This window comes from Haliotis rufescens, unplaced genomic scaffold (genome assembly GCF_023055435.1).
Source record: "Haliotis rufescens isolate VD_foot unplaced genomic scaffold, xgHalRufe1.0.p SCAF_9, whole genome shotgun sequence".
Taxonomy (NCBI): domain Eukaryota; kingdom Metazoa; phylum Mollusca; class Gastropoda; order Lepetellida; family Haliotidae; genus Haliotis; species Haliotis rufescens.
The window spans coordinates 21,183,682-21,200,479 of record NW_025964383.1 but is presented as its reverse complement, the minus strand read 5'-3'; the positions used below and the strand labels follow the sequence as shown (position 1 = coordinate 21,200,479).

Here is a 16,798-nt window from a genome sequence, read left to right as displayed (position 1 = left end):
TACACCACTTATATATCCCACATACAAAGATTAAACTAAATAAATGCAGCAAAGAGGGTTTGAGTGATCCTGGCTGGTCAATCATCGTTATTATTATTATTATTATTATTATTATTATTATTATTATTATTATTATTAAGTGGACCCTACACGGATTGCGGTGGAGTGCACCCAGCAGCCTACGGGCGTGTTCCTGGTGGAAAACTCGTGTGCTCGGTACTATAACTGTTCGTTGCCGACCAGCAAGTTTGGAGCGTTCGTAGCGGAGTGTGACTACCCCATGCTGTTTGACTCCTTCCTGGGGAGATGCGTGGAATATATTGTGGCCAAGTGCTCCCCTAGACCAGTCGAAAAAGAACCTTGTAAGTACTGGGATGTTTCCCTGAACTGCTACAGGGTGTGTTTCTTGTCATTTCATTACATCTCAAAACCATAATTTGATTTTATCGTAGACACACCACATACACTGAAACGTGTATCTATTGAACTCCACTGTAGCCATGAATTATGTTGGGAATAGTGTTCACCTCTAGCTTACATAAGTATGAAGACAGAGACAAAAAGACACATGCAGACACACCATGATAACAATACAAGGGAGATCCATGCAGACACACCATGACAACAATACCCTGGCTATCCATGCAGACACACCATGTTAACAATGCCCTGGAGATCCATGCAGACACGCCATGACAACTGTACCCCGGAGATCCATGCAGACACACCATGTTAACAATACCCTAGAGATCCATGCAGACACACAATGTTAAAAATTCTCTTGAGATCCTAACAGACACACCATATGAATAATACCCCAGCGATCCATACAGACACACCATGTTAACAATACCCTAGAGATCCATGCAGACACACCATGATAACAATACCCTGGAGATCCATGCAGACACACCATGTTAACAATACCCTAGAGATCCATGCAGACACACCATGATAACAATACCCTGGAGATCCATGCAGACACACCATGTTAACAATACCCTAGAGATCCATGCAGACACACAATGTTAACAGTACCCTGGAGATCCATGCAGACACACCATGTTAATAATACCCCGGAGATCCATGCAGACACACCATAATAACTATACCCCGGAGCTCCATGCAGACACACAATATTAACAGTACCCTGGAGATCCATGCAGACACACAATGTTAAAAATTCTCTTGAGATCCTAACAGACACACCATATGAATAATACCCCAGCGATCCATACAGACACACCATGTTAATAATACCCTAGAGATCCATACACTAGGTGCACACCAAGTTAACATATACCTAAAAAAACATACACGCACACACGCGTTAACATATACCCCAGATAACTCAGTACACAAACGTTAACCTATACCCCAGAGAACTATCTACACACAAGTTAACCTATATACCAGAGAACCTTGCACACACACGTTAACCTATACCCCAGAGAACCCAGTACACACAAGTTAACCTATACCCCAGAGAACCTTGCAAACACACGTTAACCTATACCCCAGAGAACCTTGCACACACGTTAACCTATACCCCAGAGAAGCCAGCACACACACGTTAACCTATACCCCAGAGAACCTTGCACACAAGTTAACCCGTGGCAAAAGACCCCGTTGATCATGACTTACCACAACATAACCAAGCTCCGTCTCTCCACAAGGCGAGTACCTGAGCATCAGGCGGCAGTACTGCACCACTGATGGATCATGTCGCGCCTGTGACGTCGCCAACCCCTCCTGCAAGGGCAAGCCTGACAACTTCGTCGCTGCACTTCAGATCAACAACTACGCCTTCTACACCTGCCTCGACTCCCGCACAGTCGCCGCGACCTGCAACGTGGGTCAGATCTTCAACTCTACCACGTCGGTGTGCGAGGCACTGCCCACAACCACAACACCTGCTACCACCTCAACTACAACGACCACAACCACTACAACCACAACTACTACCACCATCCCCACGACCACCGTCACCACTACCTCCGCTCCCCGCTTTCAAACAGGTAGGCTTTGCGGGAGAATAAGGAGCATGTCATTACAAATTGTCACAGGTATCAAATGAAAAGTAGTAAGAGTATCAAACAGTTGAGAGAGCAGTATGCTCAGGTAGGCAAGTCTTAGCCTTATTCAAGCCCCTCAAATACCACTTTGTTGCTAGTTTAATTTATGATATACACCAATCTACCAGTTAAAGCTTCGCCTAATTACTTATAAATTACCTACTGTGTTTTGATATTTGAGGTAGTCTAACTGTCTATTTAGTCTAATTTTATGTCTGAATTCAGTCTTCTTTGTGCAATCAGAATCAAGCATTCTTCAAAGTAATGATAGAATTACACAAATACACTATCTCAGTTCAATATCTAAAACTTGAAAATGGATACCAGACCATTGAGCATAGTGCACCGTTAAATACACGACATTGTAAACAGCAAAGCATATTGATATAATTTCTATCCAGTGTGAAACCCATGGCACTGATGCAAGTTATTATATGATCATATTGAGTTGTGTTATTTAATGTTACCACAATTAGTTTCAATTGTCAACATCTTGTCTTGTTTTATAACCGACTCGCCTCGATACACTACCATATCCTTGACCATCTGAAAATCACCCTTTACAGTGTCAGCGCAAGATATTGGCAGGTACTGTGCCTTCAACCCAACACGCCAGGCCTTCCACCCAGACAGCTGTGCTATGTTCTGGAACTGTTCCAATCCCAACCCCAAGTACGGAATCCAGTACCTCTTTGAGTGCACCTACCCCATGCACTTTGACGGCAAGACTGGAGCATGTGTTGACTTCCCACTCGCGGAGTGTGGAGCCAGAAGGAAGGTCATGGCACCATGTAAGTTGGAAAGGCCGCAGAGCTGTGTGAACTGTTGCCTTCATTGGCCCGTATCACAAAGCCATCGTAGCGCTTCTACTGTCAGCCTATTTAAAGGATAGGAGTCAGGATGGTCCTAGTGGTACGATCGCTTTGTGTTGCGGGGCTCTGCTGTGGTCTCTCTATCTGAGAAGGATTGTCCAAGTGCTGTACATCTGCAAACCATTGCTTGTTTCTATGGTGTGTTCTAGATTTTGTCGATGTGAATCTACGCTTAAGTACTCGATCGAATACATTTGATAATGTTTGTTTTATATCTGCTTGACAACATACACATATGAGAAATGTATTTAACATGGTTGTGTTACTAATTTAGCTTGTGAATGCACGTGTGTGTATGGCTGATTGTACTAGTCCGAATCCTGCCGAGAGCCAGGAACGGAAACAAAAAGTAACTGTTACATCTTTTAACATCATTTAGCATTATATATGACGCGACAGGGAATCGAACCACAAACCTTCCGCTCTCTGTGGTGTCCACTATGTAAACATACATTATATCGGACGAATTAGATGCTAAGTGATACTGTATTAACAGTTATCAAGACCGATGATGTTAGTAATTGCTAAAGCATCATGTATTGAAAAGTACAGGCCCTATATGGCTATGTTTGTAAAGGTTACAACTCGCTCTGAGTGCTATAGTCACGTCCAGTGTAAATACTGAAATCGCAAGACATGCGAACCATATTTTGCAGATGAGGGTGATTCTCGCACGTATGGGTATTTTTTGTCCACTGTTAAAAACAATATATGCATTCAGCAATATTTCAAATATTGAAAATGTACGTCTTTTGTTTCACCTTTTTCTTACCTCAGCAAGACATCAGACAAACAAGCAGGACGCGGCATAAAAATCATGTCCGGAAACCTTCGGGAAACCTTTCGGAAACCTTCCCACTTTGACCGGCATTGACACCTTGACGAAACCTTGTCAAATGAATTTGTCATTGAAATATATAGAAAGTGTTGAAAATTACCAAGACAAGTTTCCGGAATATTTTCGAAAGCCGGAAACCTGACTTTTGATGCTGCGTGAAGGTCAAATGATGCCAACCCAATGATGTTCTTTGCAGGCGAGTACATCCAGTTCACTGTGATGCTGTGTCAAGACATAAAGTCATGTCGGGCGTGTGACGAAACCCAGCTGTCATGCCGCGGTAAGGCGGACGGATACAAGGACGCCATGTTGGAGGACCAGTCGAGCTACTTCCAGTGCCAGGATCAGAGGACCACCATCATGTCCTGCCCGGGGACCCAGCAGTTCGACCCCATCACAGCCGACTGCAAGATTCCAGGGGCACCAACCATCCCTGTCAGTAAGTATACACCCCCCACCCTAACCAACCACACACCCTCCACCCCCCGTTCCCCGCTACAGCCGACTGCAAGATCCGAGGGGCACCAACCATCCCTGTCAGTAAGTATACATCCCCCCAACCCCCACCCTCCACCCCCCGTCCCCGGCTACAGCCGACTGCAAGATCCGAGGGGTACCCACCATCCCTGTCAGTAAGTATACACCCCCTCCCCACCCTCCACCCCCCGTCCCCCGCAACAGCCGACTGCGAGATCCGAGGGGTACCCACAATCCCTGTCAGTAGGTTTACACCCCCTCTCCACCCTCCACCCCCGTCCCTTGACACAGCTGACTGCAAGATCCGACCAGAAACGGGCTTCGCACATTGTACTATTGTCGGGAGTCGAACCTGGGTCTTCGGCGTGACGAGCGAACGCTTTAACCACTAGGCTACACCACCGCCCCTCTCAGTAAATGGAGACTTATAACTTTTTATCATGATTCTATTGTTGTTTTGAACGCATGTACTTAGATGAGTTCAAATAAATATGTCTCTTTTTGTGTCTGTGATTGTGACTGAACTCACTCCTCCCCCCTGCAGTGACAACATCGACGGAGGCGGAAGGCCCGTGCCTCAGCAGCCCCACAGCCAAGTTCCCACACGCCGAGAACTGCCACCAGTACTTTGACTGTGCCGTGCAGAACGGGCCGTTTGGCCGCTTCCTGACCGAGTGTCCCTACCCGGATCTGTTTGACCCTACATCAGCCTCCTGCAAAGACCACTCCCTGGTAGCCTGTGGGCGAAGATACGAGCCGAGACTCAGATGTATGTGGTCTTTTTTCTTCCTTAATTGGAATACCGTTGCTCTGATTACAATGAGATGTTGCACTCTGATATGATACCTGGTGAAGGTCTGATAAACACTCCACAAGGGGTCGCGTCCTTTTTTCCTGTGTGTCGAGGCTGCTAAATTCTCTGTACGACAAGCGGAGCATTCAGAGCGGCACATCTGTTGTGTGTCATCTCGAAAACGAACATAAACGAGCTGTTCGGAATGGAAAAGAATGAAGGCCGGGCTACATATGTTAAGTAATATTTTGTACACGATGTCATTTCTGAGCGCCATGGTCGAGGCTTCTAAATTCTCTGTACGACAAGCGTAGCATTCAGAGCGGCACATGTATTGTGTGTCATCTCGAAAAATAACATAAACGAGCTGTTCGGAATGGAAAATAATGAAGGCCGGGTTATATATGTTGAGTAATATTTGGACACGATGTCGTTTCTGAGTTCGTTTAAGATGCTTTTCATTTAAATGAAATTGCAGCTGGTGCATTGCTTCTGTGATGTTGTCGGCTATTTGCTTTGTTCATTTCTGAATTAGCCATTATGACAAAACATGTTTAAAAGCATTACTAGAGTTTCATGAGATGTCTACAGTGAACCCCTGTTATTCCGATCTGGCTACAGATGGATTACTATTTTGAACGGGCAGTGAAACCCCATTAATCCAGAAGGTAGCGTCCCACTAAAATCGTCCTGATTAACGTATATCCGGTTTTACGAATCATGGTTACGGGATAATATACACTCTTTTCTAGCAGAAATCGGTCGTCAGGTGAAGTTCCGGATAATCGAGGTCCGTAATAATGAAGTTTTTACTCTACTGTTTTTCATACTCAAAACTTGAAACTGTGTTATTTGCAAAGAGCGAAACCACGTAAGTCCGGACCCTTTGAATCAGGAAACGCCGTCTTCAGCACCATTACTGCTGTTAACATATGACCATGACATTACCATGGTTCGTTAGACTGGTGACCGTGCTATCTAGAATTGGTAATAATGGAACCTAGCTTACGGGGATATACCAATATGACGAATTGTTACCAGTCAGACTAATACTACTTTGGATCTTCACTGGATCGTGAAGATCCGGAGGAGAAAAGGTCTTTAGCAACCCATGCTTGCCGTAAAAGGCGAATATGCTTGTCGTAAGAGGCGGCGAACGGGATCGGGTGGTCAGGCTCGCTGACTTGGTTGATGCATGTCATCGATCCCAATTACGGGGATCGATGTTCATGATATTAATCACTCGAATGTCTGGTCCAGTCTCGATTATTTACAGACCGACGTCATATAGCTGGAATATTGCTGAGTGCGGCGTTAAACAACACGCCAACCAACTATTATTACTTTGATTTATCAAACGTGCCTTTGTGGCCCATCTCGGCTGGAGTTGGTGCACCTTGTGTAATGTATCCACGATGCCATGATTATTCTTTGTTACCTAGGTGAATACTGGGCCATCCTTACCAAATACTGCAGAATTGTTGGCACCAACTGCCGGGATTGTGCCAATAGCAACCCATCCTGTGTGGCTCAGACGGACGGCCTTACTGGCCCACTCCCTGGGAGTCGAACTCAGTACTACAACTGCTCCAAGGACCGAACACTCGTCAGTGATTGTCCCCTTACCTACGAGTTCAATACCGCGACTAGACGCTGCCAATCACTCATATACAGTGAGTCCACGAATTCAAACCCGGTATTTCATTGGCTTTGTTTCAGTAGAGTTGTTTTTACGTTAGTCTAGTTTGTGTATATGAATATTAAATATAATTTACTAAAGAGAATATTATTATTTTTCATCCGATTAATGTGCAAACAGTCGTACATGTACAAAGCATAAACGTATATCTTACTCTTCAGGACATCTCTTCAAATGGGTAGTTCATAGAACATCAACCCTTCACCTCTCACACAAACATGTTCTTTCTATTCCAATGCCCTTCTTCACATCTCACACAAACATGTTCTTCCTATTCCAATGCCCTTCTTCACCTCTCACACAAACATGTTCTTCCTATTCAAATGCCCTTCTTCACCTCTCACACAAACATGTTCTTCCTATTCCAATGCCCTTCTTCACCTCTCACACAAACATGTTCTTCCTATTCCAATGCCCTTCTTCACCTCTCACACAAACATGTTCTTTCTATTCCAATGCCCTTCTTCACCTCTCACACAAACATGTTCCTATGCAGTCCCCGTCTTCACCTCTCACACAAACATGTTCTTCCTATTCCAATGCCCTTCTTCACCTCTCACACAGACATATTCTTCCTATTCCAATGCCCTTCTTCACCTCTCACACAGACATGTTCTTCCTATCCCAATGCCCTTCTTCACCTCTCACACAAACATGTTCGTATTCAGTGTTCCTTCTTCACCTCTCACACAGACATATTCTTCCTATTCCAATGCCCTTCTTCACCTCTCACACAAACATGTTCTTATTCTAGTGTCCTCCTTCACCTCTCACACAAACACGTTCCCATCTCGGTATCCCTTGGCCGCCTCTTACACAAACATGTTCCTATTCTAGTGTCTTCCTTCACCACCAACACAAACATGTTCCTATTCCAGTGTCCTCCTTAACCACCTGCACAAACATGTTCCTATTCCGGTGTCCTCCTTCACCACCAACACAAACATGTTCCTATTCCGGTGTCCTCTTTCACCACCTACACAAACATGTTCCTATTCCAGTGTCCCCCTTCACCACCAACACAAACATGTTCCTATTCCAGTGCCTTCCTTCACCACCTACACAAACATGTTCCTATTCCAGTGTCCGCCTTTACCCACCTAAACAAACATGTTCCTATTCCAGTGTCCTCCTTCACCACGTACACAAAGATGTTCCTATTCCAGTGTCCTCCTGCACCACCAACACAAACATGTTCCTATTCCAGTGTCCTCCTTCGCCACCAACAAAAAATATGTTCCTATTCCAGTGTCCTCCTTCACCACCTTTACAAACATGTTCCTATTCCAGTGTCCGCCTTCACCACCAACACAAACATGTTCCTACTCCAGTGTCCTCCCTCACCACCTATACAAACATGTTCCTATTCCAGTGTCCTCCTTCGCCACGTACACAAACATGTTCCTATTCCAGTGTCCTCCTTCACCACCTTTACAAACATGTTCCTATTCCAGTGTCCTCCTTCACCACCAACACAAACATATTCCTATTCCAGTATCCTCCTTCACCACCTACACAAACGTATTCCTATTCCAGTGACCTCCTTCACCACCTACACAAACGTATTCCTATTCCAGTGTCCTCCTTCACCACCAATACAAACATGTTCCTATTCCAGTGTCCTCCTTCACCACATTTACAAACATGTTCCTATTCCGGTGTCCTCCTTCACCACCAACACAAACATGTTCCTATTCCAGTGTCCCCCTTCACCACCAACACAAACATGTTCCTATTCCAGTGTCCCCCTTCACCACCAACACAAACATGTTCCTATTCCAGTGTCCTCCTTCACCACCTACACAAAAATGTTCCTATTCCAGTGTCCCCCTTCACCACCAACACAAACATGTTCCTATTCCAGTGTCCTCCTTCACCACCAACACAAACATGTTCCTAATCCAGTGTCCTCCTTCACCACCTACACAAACATGTTCCTATTCCAGTGTCCTCCTTCACAACCAACACAAACGTGTTCCTATTCCAGTGTCCTTCTTCACCACCAACACAAACATGTTCCTATTCCAGTGTCCTCCTGCACCACCTACACAAACATGTTCCTATTCCAGTGTCTTCCTTCACCACCAACACAAACATGTTCCTATTCCAGTGTCCTCCTTCACCACCTACACAAACATGTTCCTATTCCAGTGTCCTCCTCCGCCGAGGCGGAAACCTACTGCAGTTCCATCCCTACGGGTGTGTACCCCAGCTCTATCAGCTGTGCCCAATATTTCAACTGTTCCAAGGCTGCCAGCAGGTTCGGCCGCTACAGAGTAGAGTGCCCTTACCCCCAGCTGTTTGACGTGGAATCTAGAACATGCAAAGACCACGTGCAGGTCACCTGTGGTAGCAGTCCAGAGGTCAAGGACGCATGTAAGTAGCGACCGACGCAAGCTTGTGAAAGAATGTTGTTTTACGTCAGTCAGCAATACTGAAGCTGTATCACTGTAACCTGGAACTAATCAAACCAGAGGTCGATGACATGAACCTCAAATTTGTCAGCTCCTACGTATACTTCAAGAAACCAATCAATTAAAAAAATAAATATACATGTACGTTTTGTTTAATACCATTTCTGCAGGAATGAAAACTGTCAAGTGTTAATTCATTTCTTGATATCAGAATATGACCGATCATAAACCTTTCCTATAAAAGAACACAATTTCGGGGATCTTGATAAAGTTAAGTTTATTAGTGTGCAACTAATCATGACATGCCATATCGTTATATGAACTATTCCAGCAACCCATGTTTTTCGAAAGAGGCGACCAAATGGTCAACCTCATTGACTTGTTTGATTGCCCGTAATCGATGTGGATAGTTGCTCGCAATATCAATCACTGGTTTGCGTAGTAATCGTTCGAGTATTTACATAATGCCTCATATTATAGCTGGACCCCCCCCCCCAAAAAAAAAAAAAAAAAAAAAAATGAAAAAGAAAATGACAAAAGGTAGAAAGAAAGAAGTAAGGAAAAGACAAATATATAAATATTATAAATAAATATAAAAATGTAAATGAAAAATATTAATACAAAGTAAAAGATAATATGAATCATGACCAATCACATGAGTGCGCAATAAATTGGTTGTCAGAGACATGATCTATGCAATCGTGCAATGTCAACCAATATTTAAACGATCACCTCTTCGTCCTCCAGGCGAGTACATTGTCAACTCCCAGATATACACTGGGATCCCCTGCACCAAGCCGTCATGTGCCGGCAAGATTGATGGTCTACACTACTACCCTGGTCGGGAGCTGGGCGAGGAGTTCATCCAGTGTCGCAACGAGAGGCTGGTGGTGGTCACGAACTGCGGCCTCAACCAGTACTTCGACCCGGTCAACAAAAACTGCAGGACAGCTCTCACCCAGAGTAAGCCATTGACCACTCAGTCGGTGGGGTTGGGACCTGCGACAGTCGGGTGGGGGACTGGGTGGGTGGTTGTTTGTGTGAGTGGAGAGGGGTAGGGAGTTTTGTGGTGGGACACATACATTTCTTGGCTTTAATGTGAAAAGATTAGATCCTAATGACAATTTCAGTGTTAAATTTAACATGCGAAGTGATGGGGTGTTTGTTTCTGAATCAGATTAATTTTTCGGACCTCGGGACAAGGGTCTGCTTCACGAAGCGATCTGCCATAATCCTGTTAGCAGGAATTTCTGATGATTATTGAAAGGGTTTTATAGCTTTGTTTTTTGAAACGGCAGCATCGGGAGGGAAAGGGTTCAACAGTGCTTGGGGCGTTGTGTTCGGTGATGTTGTGCTGTGTCGATGGGTCCATAATGGTATAGGGCTGCACTATAAACATCATGTACACCAGTTTCTGTATGGATTACGTGTGGTCAAAAGTTTGGGGTAGTGAGTCGCATATAAGGATCGACACGGAGGAGGTGTTATGTTTAGATAAAGGGGCAAAAGGGTGTTAATGAGTATTTGATACCTGAAATCCCATTTGATCCGTGAAGATCCGGGATAGAATAGGTCTTCAGCAATCAATTCTTGTCGTAAAAGGCGACTATGCTTGTCGTAAGAGGCGACTAATTGGATCAGGTGGTCAGGCTCTCTGACTTGGTCGCTGCATGTCATCGTATCCAAAATGCGTGGAGCGATGCTCATGATGTCAATCACTGGATTGTCTGGTCCAGACTCGATTATTTACAGACCGCCTTCATATAGCTGGAATATTGCTGAGTGCGGCGTTAAACAACAAACAAACAAACAAACAAACACTATGAGTGGGACTGGTGGTGAAAGAGCATAGGTTACCATTTGCATCAAATGTTTTATAACACGCATACCGCTTGTGTATTGCCACCATTGCGCTAATGGATCACACTTGCACTTTCCATCAACAGGCGCTGTAAACTTCTTCTGCCAGACGTACCCCGGCAAACGTGCCCAAAACCCCATCAACTGTGCCCAGTACATCAACTGTGCCTCAAGCCAACCACAGATCATCGAGTGTGGCTACCCCAGACTCTTTAATGGCTCCGTGTGTATCGACCCCGAGTTCGTCAAGTGCGGGAAGCGGTACGAGCCCGTGGCACCATGTAAGTCCCCCCCCCCCCCCCGCGACATGAATGAGTGAGTGAATCGGATTTGACGCCGCCTGAAACGTATTCAGTTATATCACGACTTGTCGGCACAGTTTGAGGGGAAGTTTAAACAAACGCGTGGTAAGGTGCAGTCAGACCAAGGAACGTGATCGGGGTGAAATTTGGATTCGAACCACCGATCATCGGATCCTGGCACAGCTCAACGACATGTGAAACAGTACATGGCCGTGTGTATAAGCATAGGCCCTTTTGTTTAAGTTAGGTACTCAGACTCACTGAATTGGTTGATGCATGTCATCGTATCCCAATTACGTGGATCGATGCTCATGATGTCAATTACTGGATTGACTGGTCCTGACTCGATTATTTACAGACCGCCGTCATATAGGTGGAATATTGCTGAGTGCGGCGTTAAACAACAAACAAACAAACATTAAGTATGAAACACTTGAAAGCATTTTGTAAAATGGAGTCAAATTAAATTGCAGGTGATTACGAACAGAATAAGCACTGTCCCAAGAGTCAGGTGAACTGCTTGCCCTGCGAAAAGAGAATACCATCATGCGTCGGTCTGCAGGACGGGAACCAGTCCTACCCTGGACTACCGCCTTCAACGCTCTTCGTCAAGTGCAGGAACAACCGGACAGAGTCCGTCATCAGATGCAAGAGTGACCTCTTTAACCCCCACACAGGGGCGTGTGGAGGGACGATTAGTCAGTGTGAGTGCATCATTGATAGTCTTGTCCTGTTGACTACGCACGGGGGCGGTCGGGTAGCCTACTGGTTAAAGCGTTCGTTCGTCACGCTGAAGACCCGGGTTCGATTCCCGACATGGGTACAATGTGTGAAGCCCATTTCTGGTGTCCCCCGCCGTGATATTGCTGAAATATTGCTAAAAGCGGCGTAAAACCATACTCACTCACTTCTACGTACGAGGTTATTTAACTGATGCTTTGTCGTTACGTTACAACGCTCCAATAATTCTTACCATACGCCACTGAGACGTCACATGGTTGACGTCATTCTGTACAGCCAAAGCCCCAGTCATACACATGCTTAAGATATCTTTTATAAACCTAAGAAGCTCCTGAGAATATAGTTTTGGTAATACAGGCTCGACACTCAAATAAATATAGCGACAAAACCCTTTCCATATCCAATAGAAATCTATTCATAAAGCAGAGTCGATTGTACAATTCCGACTACATCATGAGCATGTGTTTATAAATCACTATCCAATAGTAATGACACCAGGTGTTCGCGAAAAGGTGAGCGCACCCTGCCCCACCGATGGCACCCGTCACAAACACATGCAGAGGCAAGTCAATTGTTCACCTGAAAAAACACGTCAAGTCAAGTCAAAACAGGGAATTGCATCGGACATAATGTTTTTTTACTGATGCGTCAAATTTGGAAATATCCTACACATGCCTACAATAGAACGTTTTTAAAGCTTTATCGAGGCCTTGAATGTTGTAACCGTGATCAAACAACTTCTGGGCAAGAGTCGTATGACGCTCTTGGAAATCTTAGTAGAAAGAGCAAAGATACATATTGTCTCTCCCCAAAGAAATATTGTGATCAGTTAGTTAACAAGGGACATCTTCCCGAGGCAAGGGAGTTAATTGACTATAAAAGTCCAGTTTCCCCTTGATGACACAAGATGACAAGGGAGGGATAATTCGGAAAAAAACGGCGTCAGAAATATACGTAATTATGGATTATATTTTAGAAAACTCTAAGTAAGTTCACTTTTAAGGTTCTGTTTGGAGATGGAATGCTTGTTTTGCCATATTTATATGTGTATATTGTGGGACTCCTTGACCCTAATCCTTCGACTGTCGTTTGAACACACTGGTTTCATGGTAGGATACGGTAACCATGTCTCTTGGAAAAATGTTGTTTGTCACATCACTTTGTAACATGCGTGCTTGTGGGTTTTGCCGAAGAGGTTAACGTCTGTCTGAATCACTTCGGGTTTGCTGCCACATGGAACTGCCACGCCCGTATGTGACAGCTAGCTATACTGTTCATATCGGCGATACACCAAACTAACTGGATATGTACTCCTCAGATCGCATCGAAGACGCCTGCCGGAAATTCCCCACGGCCATATTTGCGGATCCTGACAACTGTGCCCGCTACATCGACTGCTCCAAGCCCTACAAGTATATCCTCAACACCCTGTACAAGCAGGAGTGCAAGTACCCGGAACTCTTCTCTGTCGAGACAAATACGTGCGTCAACATCTTCAAAGACATTTCAACATCAGTCGATTGTGGAAATCGAACGGAACCCCTGAATGCTTGTAAGTTTTTATCATTGACAGACACATAACTAAATGTCGCATCTGTATTGAGTTTTGATGAACTATATGATGCAGATGACTGACAGTAGTGTTTCTCGTCATTACTCAGAGCCAATTCATCGAATTCTTTGATACCAGTGGTATCCCCGTTGGGAAAAGTAGTTGTTTTGTAAACTTACATCTAAACCTTTCTTTTTAAGGATGTCTAAGTGAGTCTGTCTCCATATACCTTTACCATGAGGTAACCATGTTGTTTTATTGAGGATGTGTTTAACAAAACAAACATTCGAGCGGCGGTAGTTGGAATTATGTATGTATGTATGTATGTATGTATGTATGTATGTATGTATGTATGTATGTATGTATGTATGTATGTATGTATGTATGTATGTATGTATGTATGTATGTATGTGTGTGTGTGTTTGTTTGTGTATGAGCGTGCGTGCGTGCATGCGTGCGTGCGTGCGTGCGTGCGTGCGTACGTATGCATATAATATATATGTGTGTGTGTGTGTGCTTGTGTGTTGATATGGTTGTCAGAAATGAAACAATAAACCTACATTCATAACTTAATAATTTATACTTCTTATCACGACTAATATCACGGTTATACTTTTTACTTTTTTGCCTACGTGGACATGTGATTTGGACATAGGATTACTTTCCCAGCGCGTGGGCACATGTTAGGTTGATAACATGCGTTAAAAGTGCATATATGTATGCATGAATTAAACTATAAGAGACTGATCTTTTACATTTGTATTACAGGCGACTATCACGAGCATTGTGGGATAAACAACTACCCCTACTGTACTAACTGTACGAACACAATACCCAGCTGTGTGGGCCAGCCCGACCAACAGTACCTCAACTTCCCCGTGGGCAACGTCACCAGCCCCCGCTACTTCCTCTGCTACAGACACCGGACTGTCGTGTACGGAAACTGTTCCGATAAGGAGAGATTTGATATAAGGCTGATGACATGCGTACCACTGTAGTTGGCATGGGAGGAGGCAAGCGACCACTTAATAGTAAAGTAAAGATGCTAGGTCGAACTAATACTGGCTGTGGAAAGTAGATAGATTTGGTTATCGTCTCCAGATGTGGTTGGTGTGTTTGTAAAGATACCAAGGGCGCAGTATGGCTTGTAAGCACTACTGCATGCATCTGCCAACCATCTGTGGTGAGTATAGTTTGTGCAGACATTACCGTTCCTCCGAGAACATCTGACATATCTTATGTATTGTATACTCTCTAAAAACTATGGTCTGCATCGTGTCTGGTCACTGGTGAGGTCATGTATGAGAACTAATGACCACTTGACCAGTACATGTCCTCATTTTGACTTGTATGCACCTATGCTGCAGGAGACGTAACCTATCTGTATAAGCTTGTTAAATTGGATATGTGTATGTTAATTTATATTTCTCATCTAAAATATGTCCGTGTGTACCTATACTTCATCTTTTGCTGGTATGTCTTTGAGTTCACATTTTCTGACTGAAATTCAACATTTGTGGAAGTGTCTGTCTGGTCGCATTTAATTTCCAAATTAATTCAACGAAATCACAAATATATTTGTTGGAAATATGTTAATGTATTGAATGGACCTAGGGTGTTTCTCAGAACCACGAATACCTTCAAAATATACCAAAGTGCCGTTCCCTGCTAAAGGCCCTGCAGATTTTTTTCTCAACAAAGGGCTTTCCCCTTTTCCCCTACAGTAGAAGCAACAATTGCAGCGTTGTTTTTGGAAGGAAAGATACCTCTTCTGTAAAATTATGGGACAATATCGACACGCATATCCAACTGGATGTTTTACCGGACAAAACCAAACATTATTATCTCGCTGATTTTAATGACCAGCACGCTGATAAGAAACATTGTATTACCATTGTATTACCACTTGACGATCTAAATTATTCTTATGTTGTACATTATAATTACAACTTTAAAATAATTACCAACTATTTTCTGCAGAAACCAGTACTAAGTGTACACGCATTACGAATGTAAAGTAAATTTAGTAATGTCCATTATTTTAAAATTAAACAAATATGTGTTTCAAAATTTCCTTTGAAATCATTATGTAAGTTTTTGTCACGATCCCGACATCAACCCATTCAGCAGTGATTGTATATTGTATTGACGGTGTCTTGTATGCTGTATCAGCCCTTGTTGCAAATAGCGTACATATCTCATATCATAGACTATTCAATCATTGGGGCATGGGTTTTCGGAAGCCATTTCTTCCTTCAGTTACGCATGATTCAACATGACTAACGCTCCACACAGACCCCAATTATGCACACATTCGACGATCACCGATCGTCATCTGGTTGACGCCAACGCTTTTGGAAATATGATTTTTAATTGGTTGTGTCCGAAAACCTGTGAACCAACGATATGACTTCTTTAACCGCTGGCCGGGGTTCTCCAAATATGGAATATAAATAAATACAAGTAACAACCTTGTTGTTGTTTATTCATACCAAATACATGTTTTATTGTTTGTTTGTTTATTTGATTTTTAACGCCGCACTCAGCAATATTCCAGCTATATGAAGGCGGTCTGTAAATAATAGAGTCTGAAGCAGAAAATCCAGTGATTGACATCATCAGCATCGTCCTACCCAATTGGGATACGATGACCTACATCAACCAAGTTAGCAAGCCTGACCACCGGATCCCGTTAGTCGCCTCTTACCAAGAGACGTGTGTGTACATTCTGTTGGAAGTGAGCAAGGTGTTCCTCGGTGTAACAATGTTCCACCAACAGCACGGCAGGGGACACAGACATCACATGAACGCATATGGGGAATCGAAGTCGGATCTTTAGCACTAGGTCACCAATCACCCATTCGAAGTGGATACACATCACCATCAATTCGTGTCTGTTATTACAGATTGAGTATATCTAAATAAAAAACAACAACTTTTCCTTGTTCAGATTTATGTTTCTTAAACGCTCTGAACACCATTCTTATTCTGGGATTCTTAAAAAAATATTGTGACGCCAGGGTCCGTCTTCACAAATGGTTCATATATGTCAATGCATGAAATTACAATGTATTATCTAATACTGTATTCCACGTAAAGTACAGCCCCTGTGCTTATACGTAAGCTTTAATTGTTTTTCAGTGCATCTTATAATAGCGTGTCGTCTGCTAGCTAG

The 16,798-nt window shown here is 43.7% G+C and overlaps 1 protein-coding gene across 2 annotated transcripts in view; it reads left to right on the top strand.

Moving 5' to 3' along the window:
• The window catches only part of LOC124144751, a 61,659-nt gene extending 45,536 nt beyond the window's left edge, over positions 1 to 16,123 (top strand). For both annotated transcript variants that reach the window (XM_048391183.1, XM_048391182.1), the window contains exons 15-26: positions 141 to 362; positions 1,677 to 2,018; positions 2,642 to 2,866; positions 3,982 to 4,224; positions 4,807 to 5,031; positions 6,498 to 6,728; positions 8,906 to 9,130; positions 9,916 to 10,131; positions 11,115 to 11,309; positions 11,804 to 12,034; positions 13,390 to 13,623; positions 14,392 to 16,123. In XM_048391183.1, the coding sequence (XP_048247140.1) occupies positions 141 to 362; positions 1,677 to 2,018; positions 2,642 to 2,866; positions 3,982 to 4,224; positions 4,807 to 5,031; positions 6,498 to 6,728; positions 8,906 to 9,130; positions 9,916 to 10,131; positions 11,115 to 11,309; positions 11,804 to 12,034; positions 13,390 to 13,623; positions 14,392 to 14,621 (2,819 nt within the window). In that variant the 3' untranslated portion in view covers positions 14,622 to 16,123. The remainder of the gene's footprint in view (positions 1 to 140; positions 363 to 1,676; positions 2,019 to 2,641; positions 2,867 to 3,981; positions 4,225 to 4,806; positions 5,032 to 6,497; positions 6,729 to 8,905; positions 9,131 to 9,915; positions 10,132 to 11,114; positions 11,310 to 11,803; positions 12,035 to 13,389; positions 13,624 to 14,391) is intronic.
• The last annotated feature ends 675 nt before the right edge of the window (positions 16,124 to 16,798 follow it).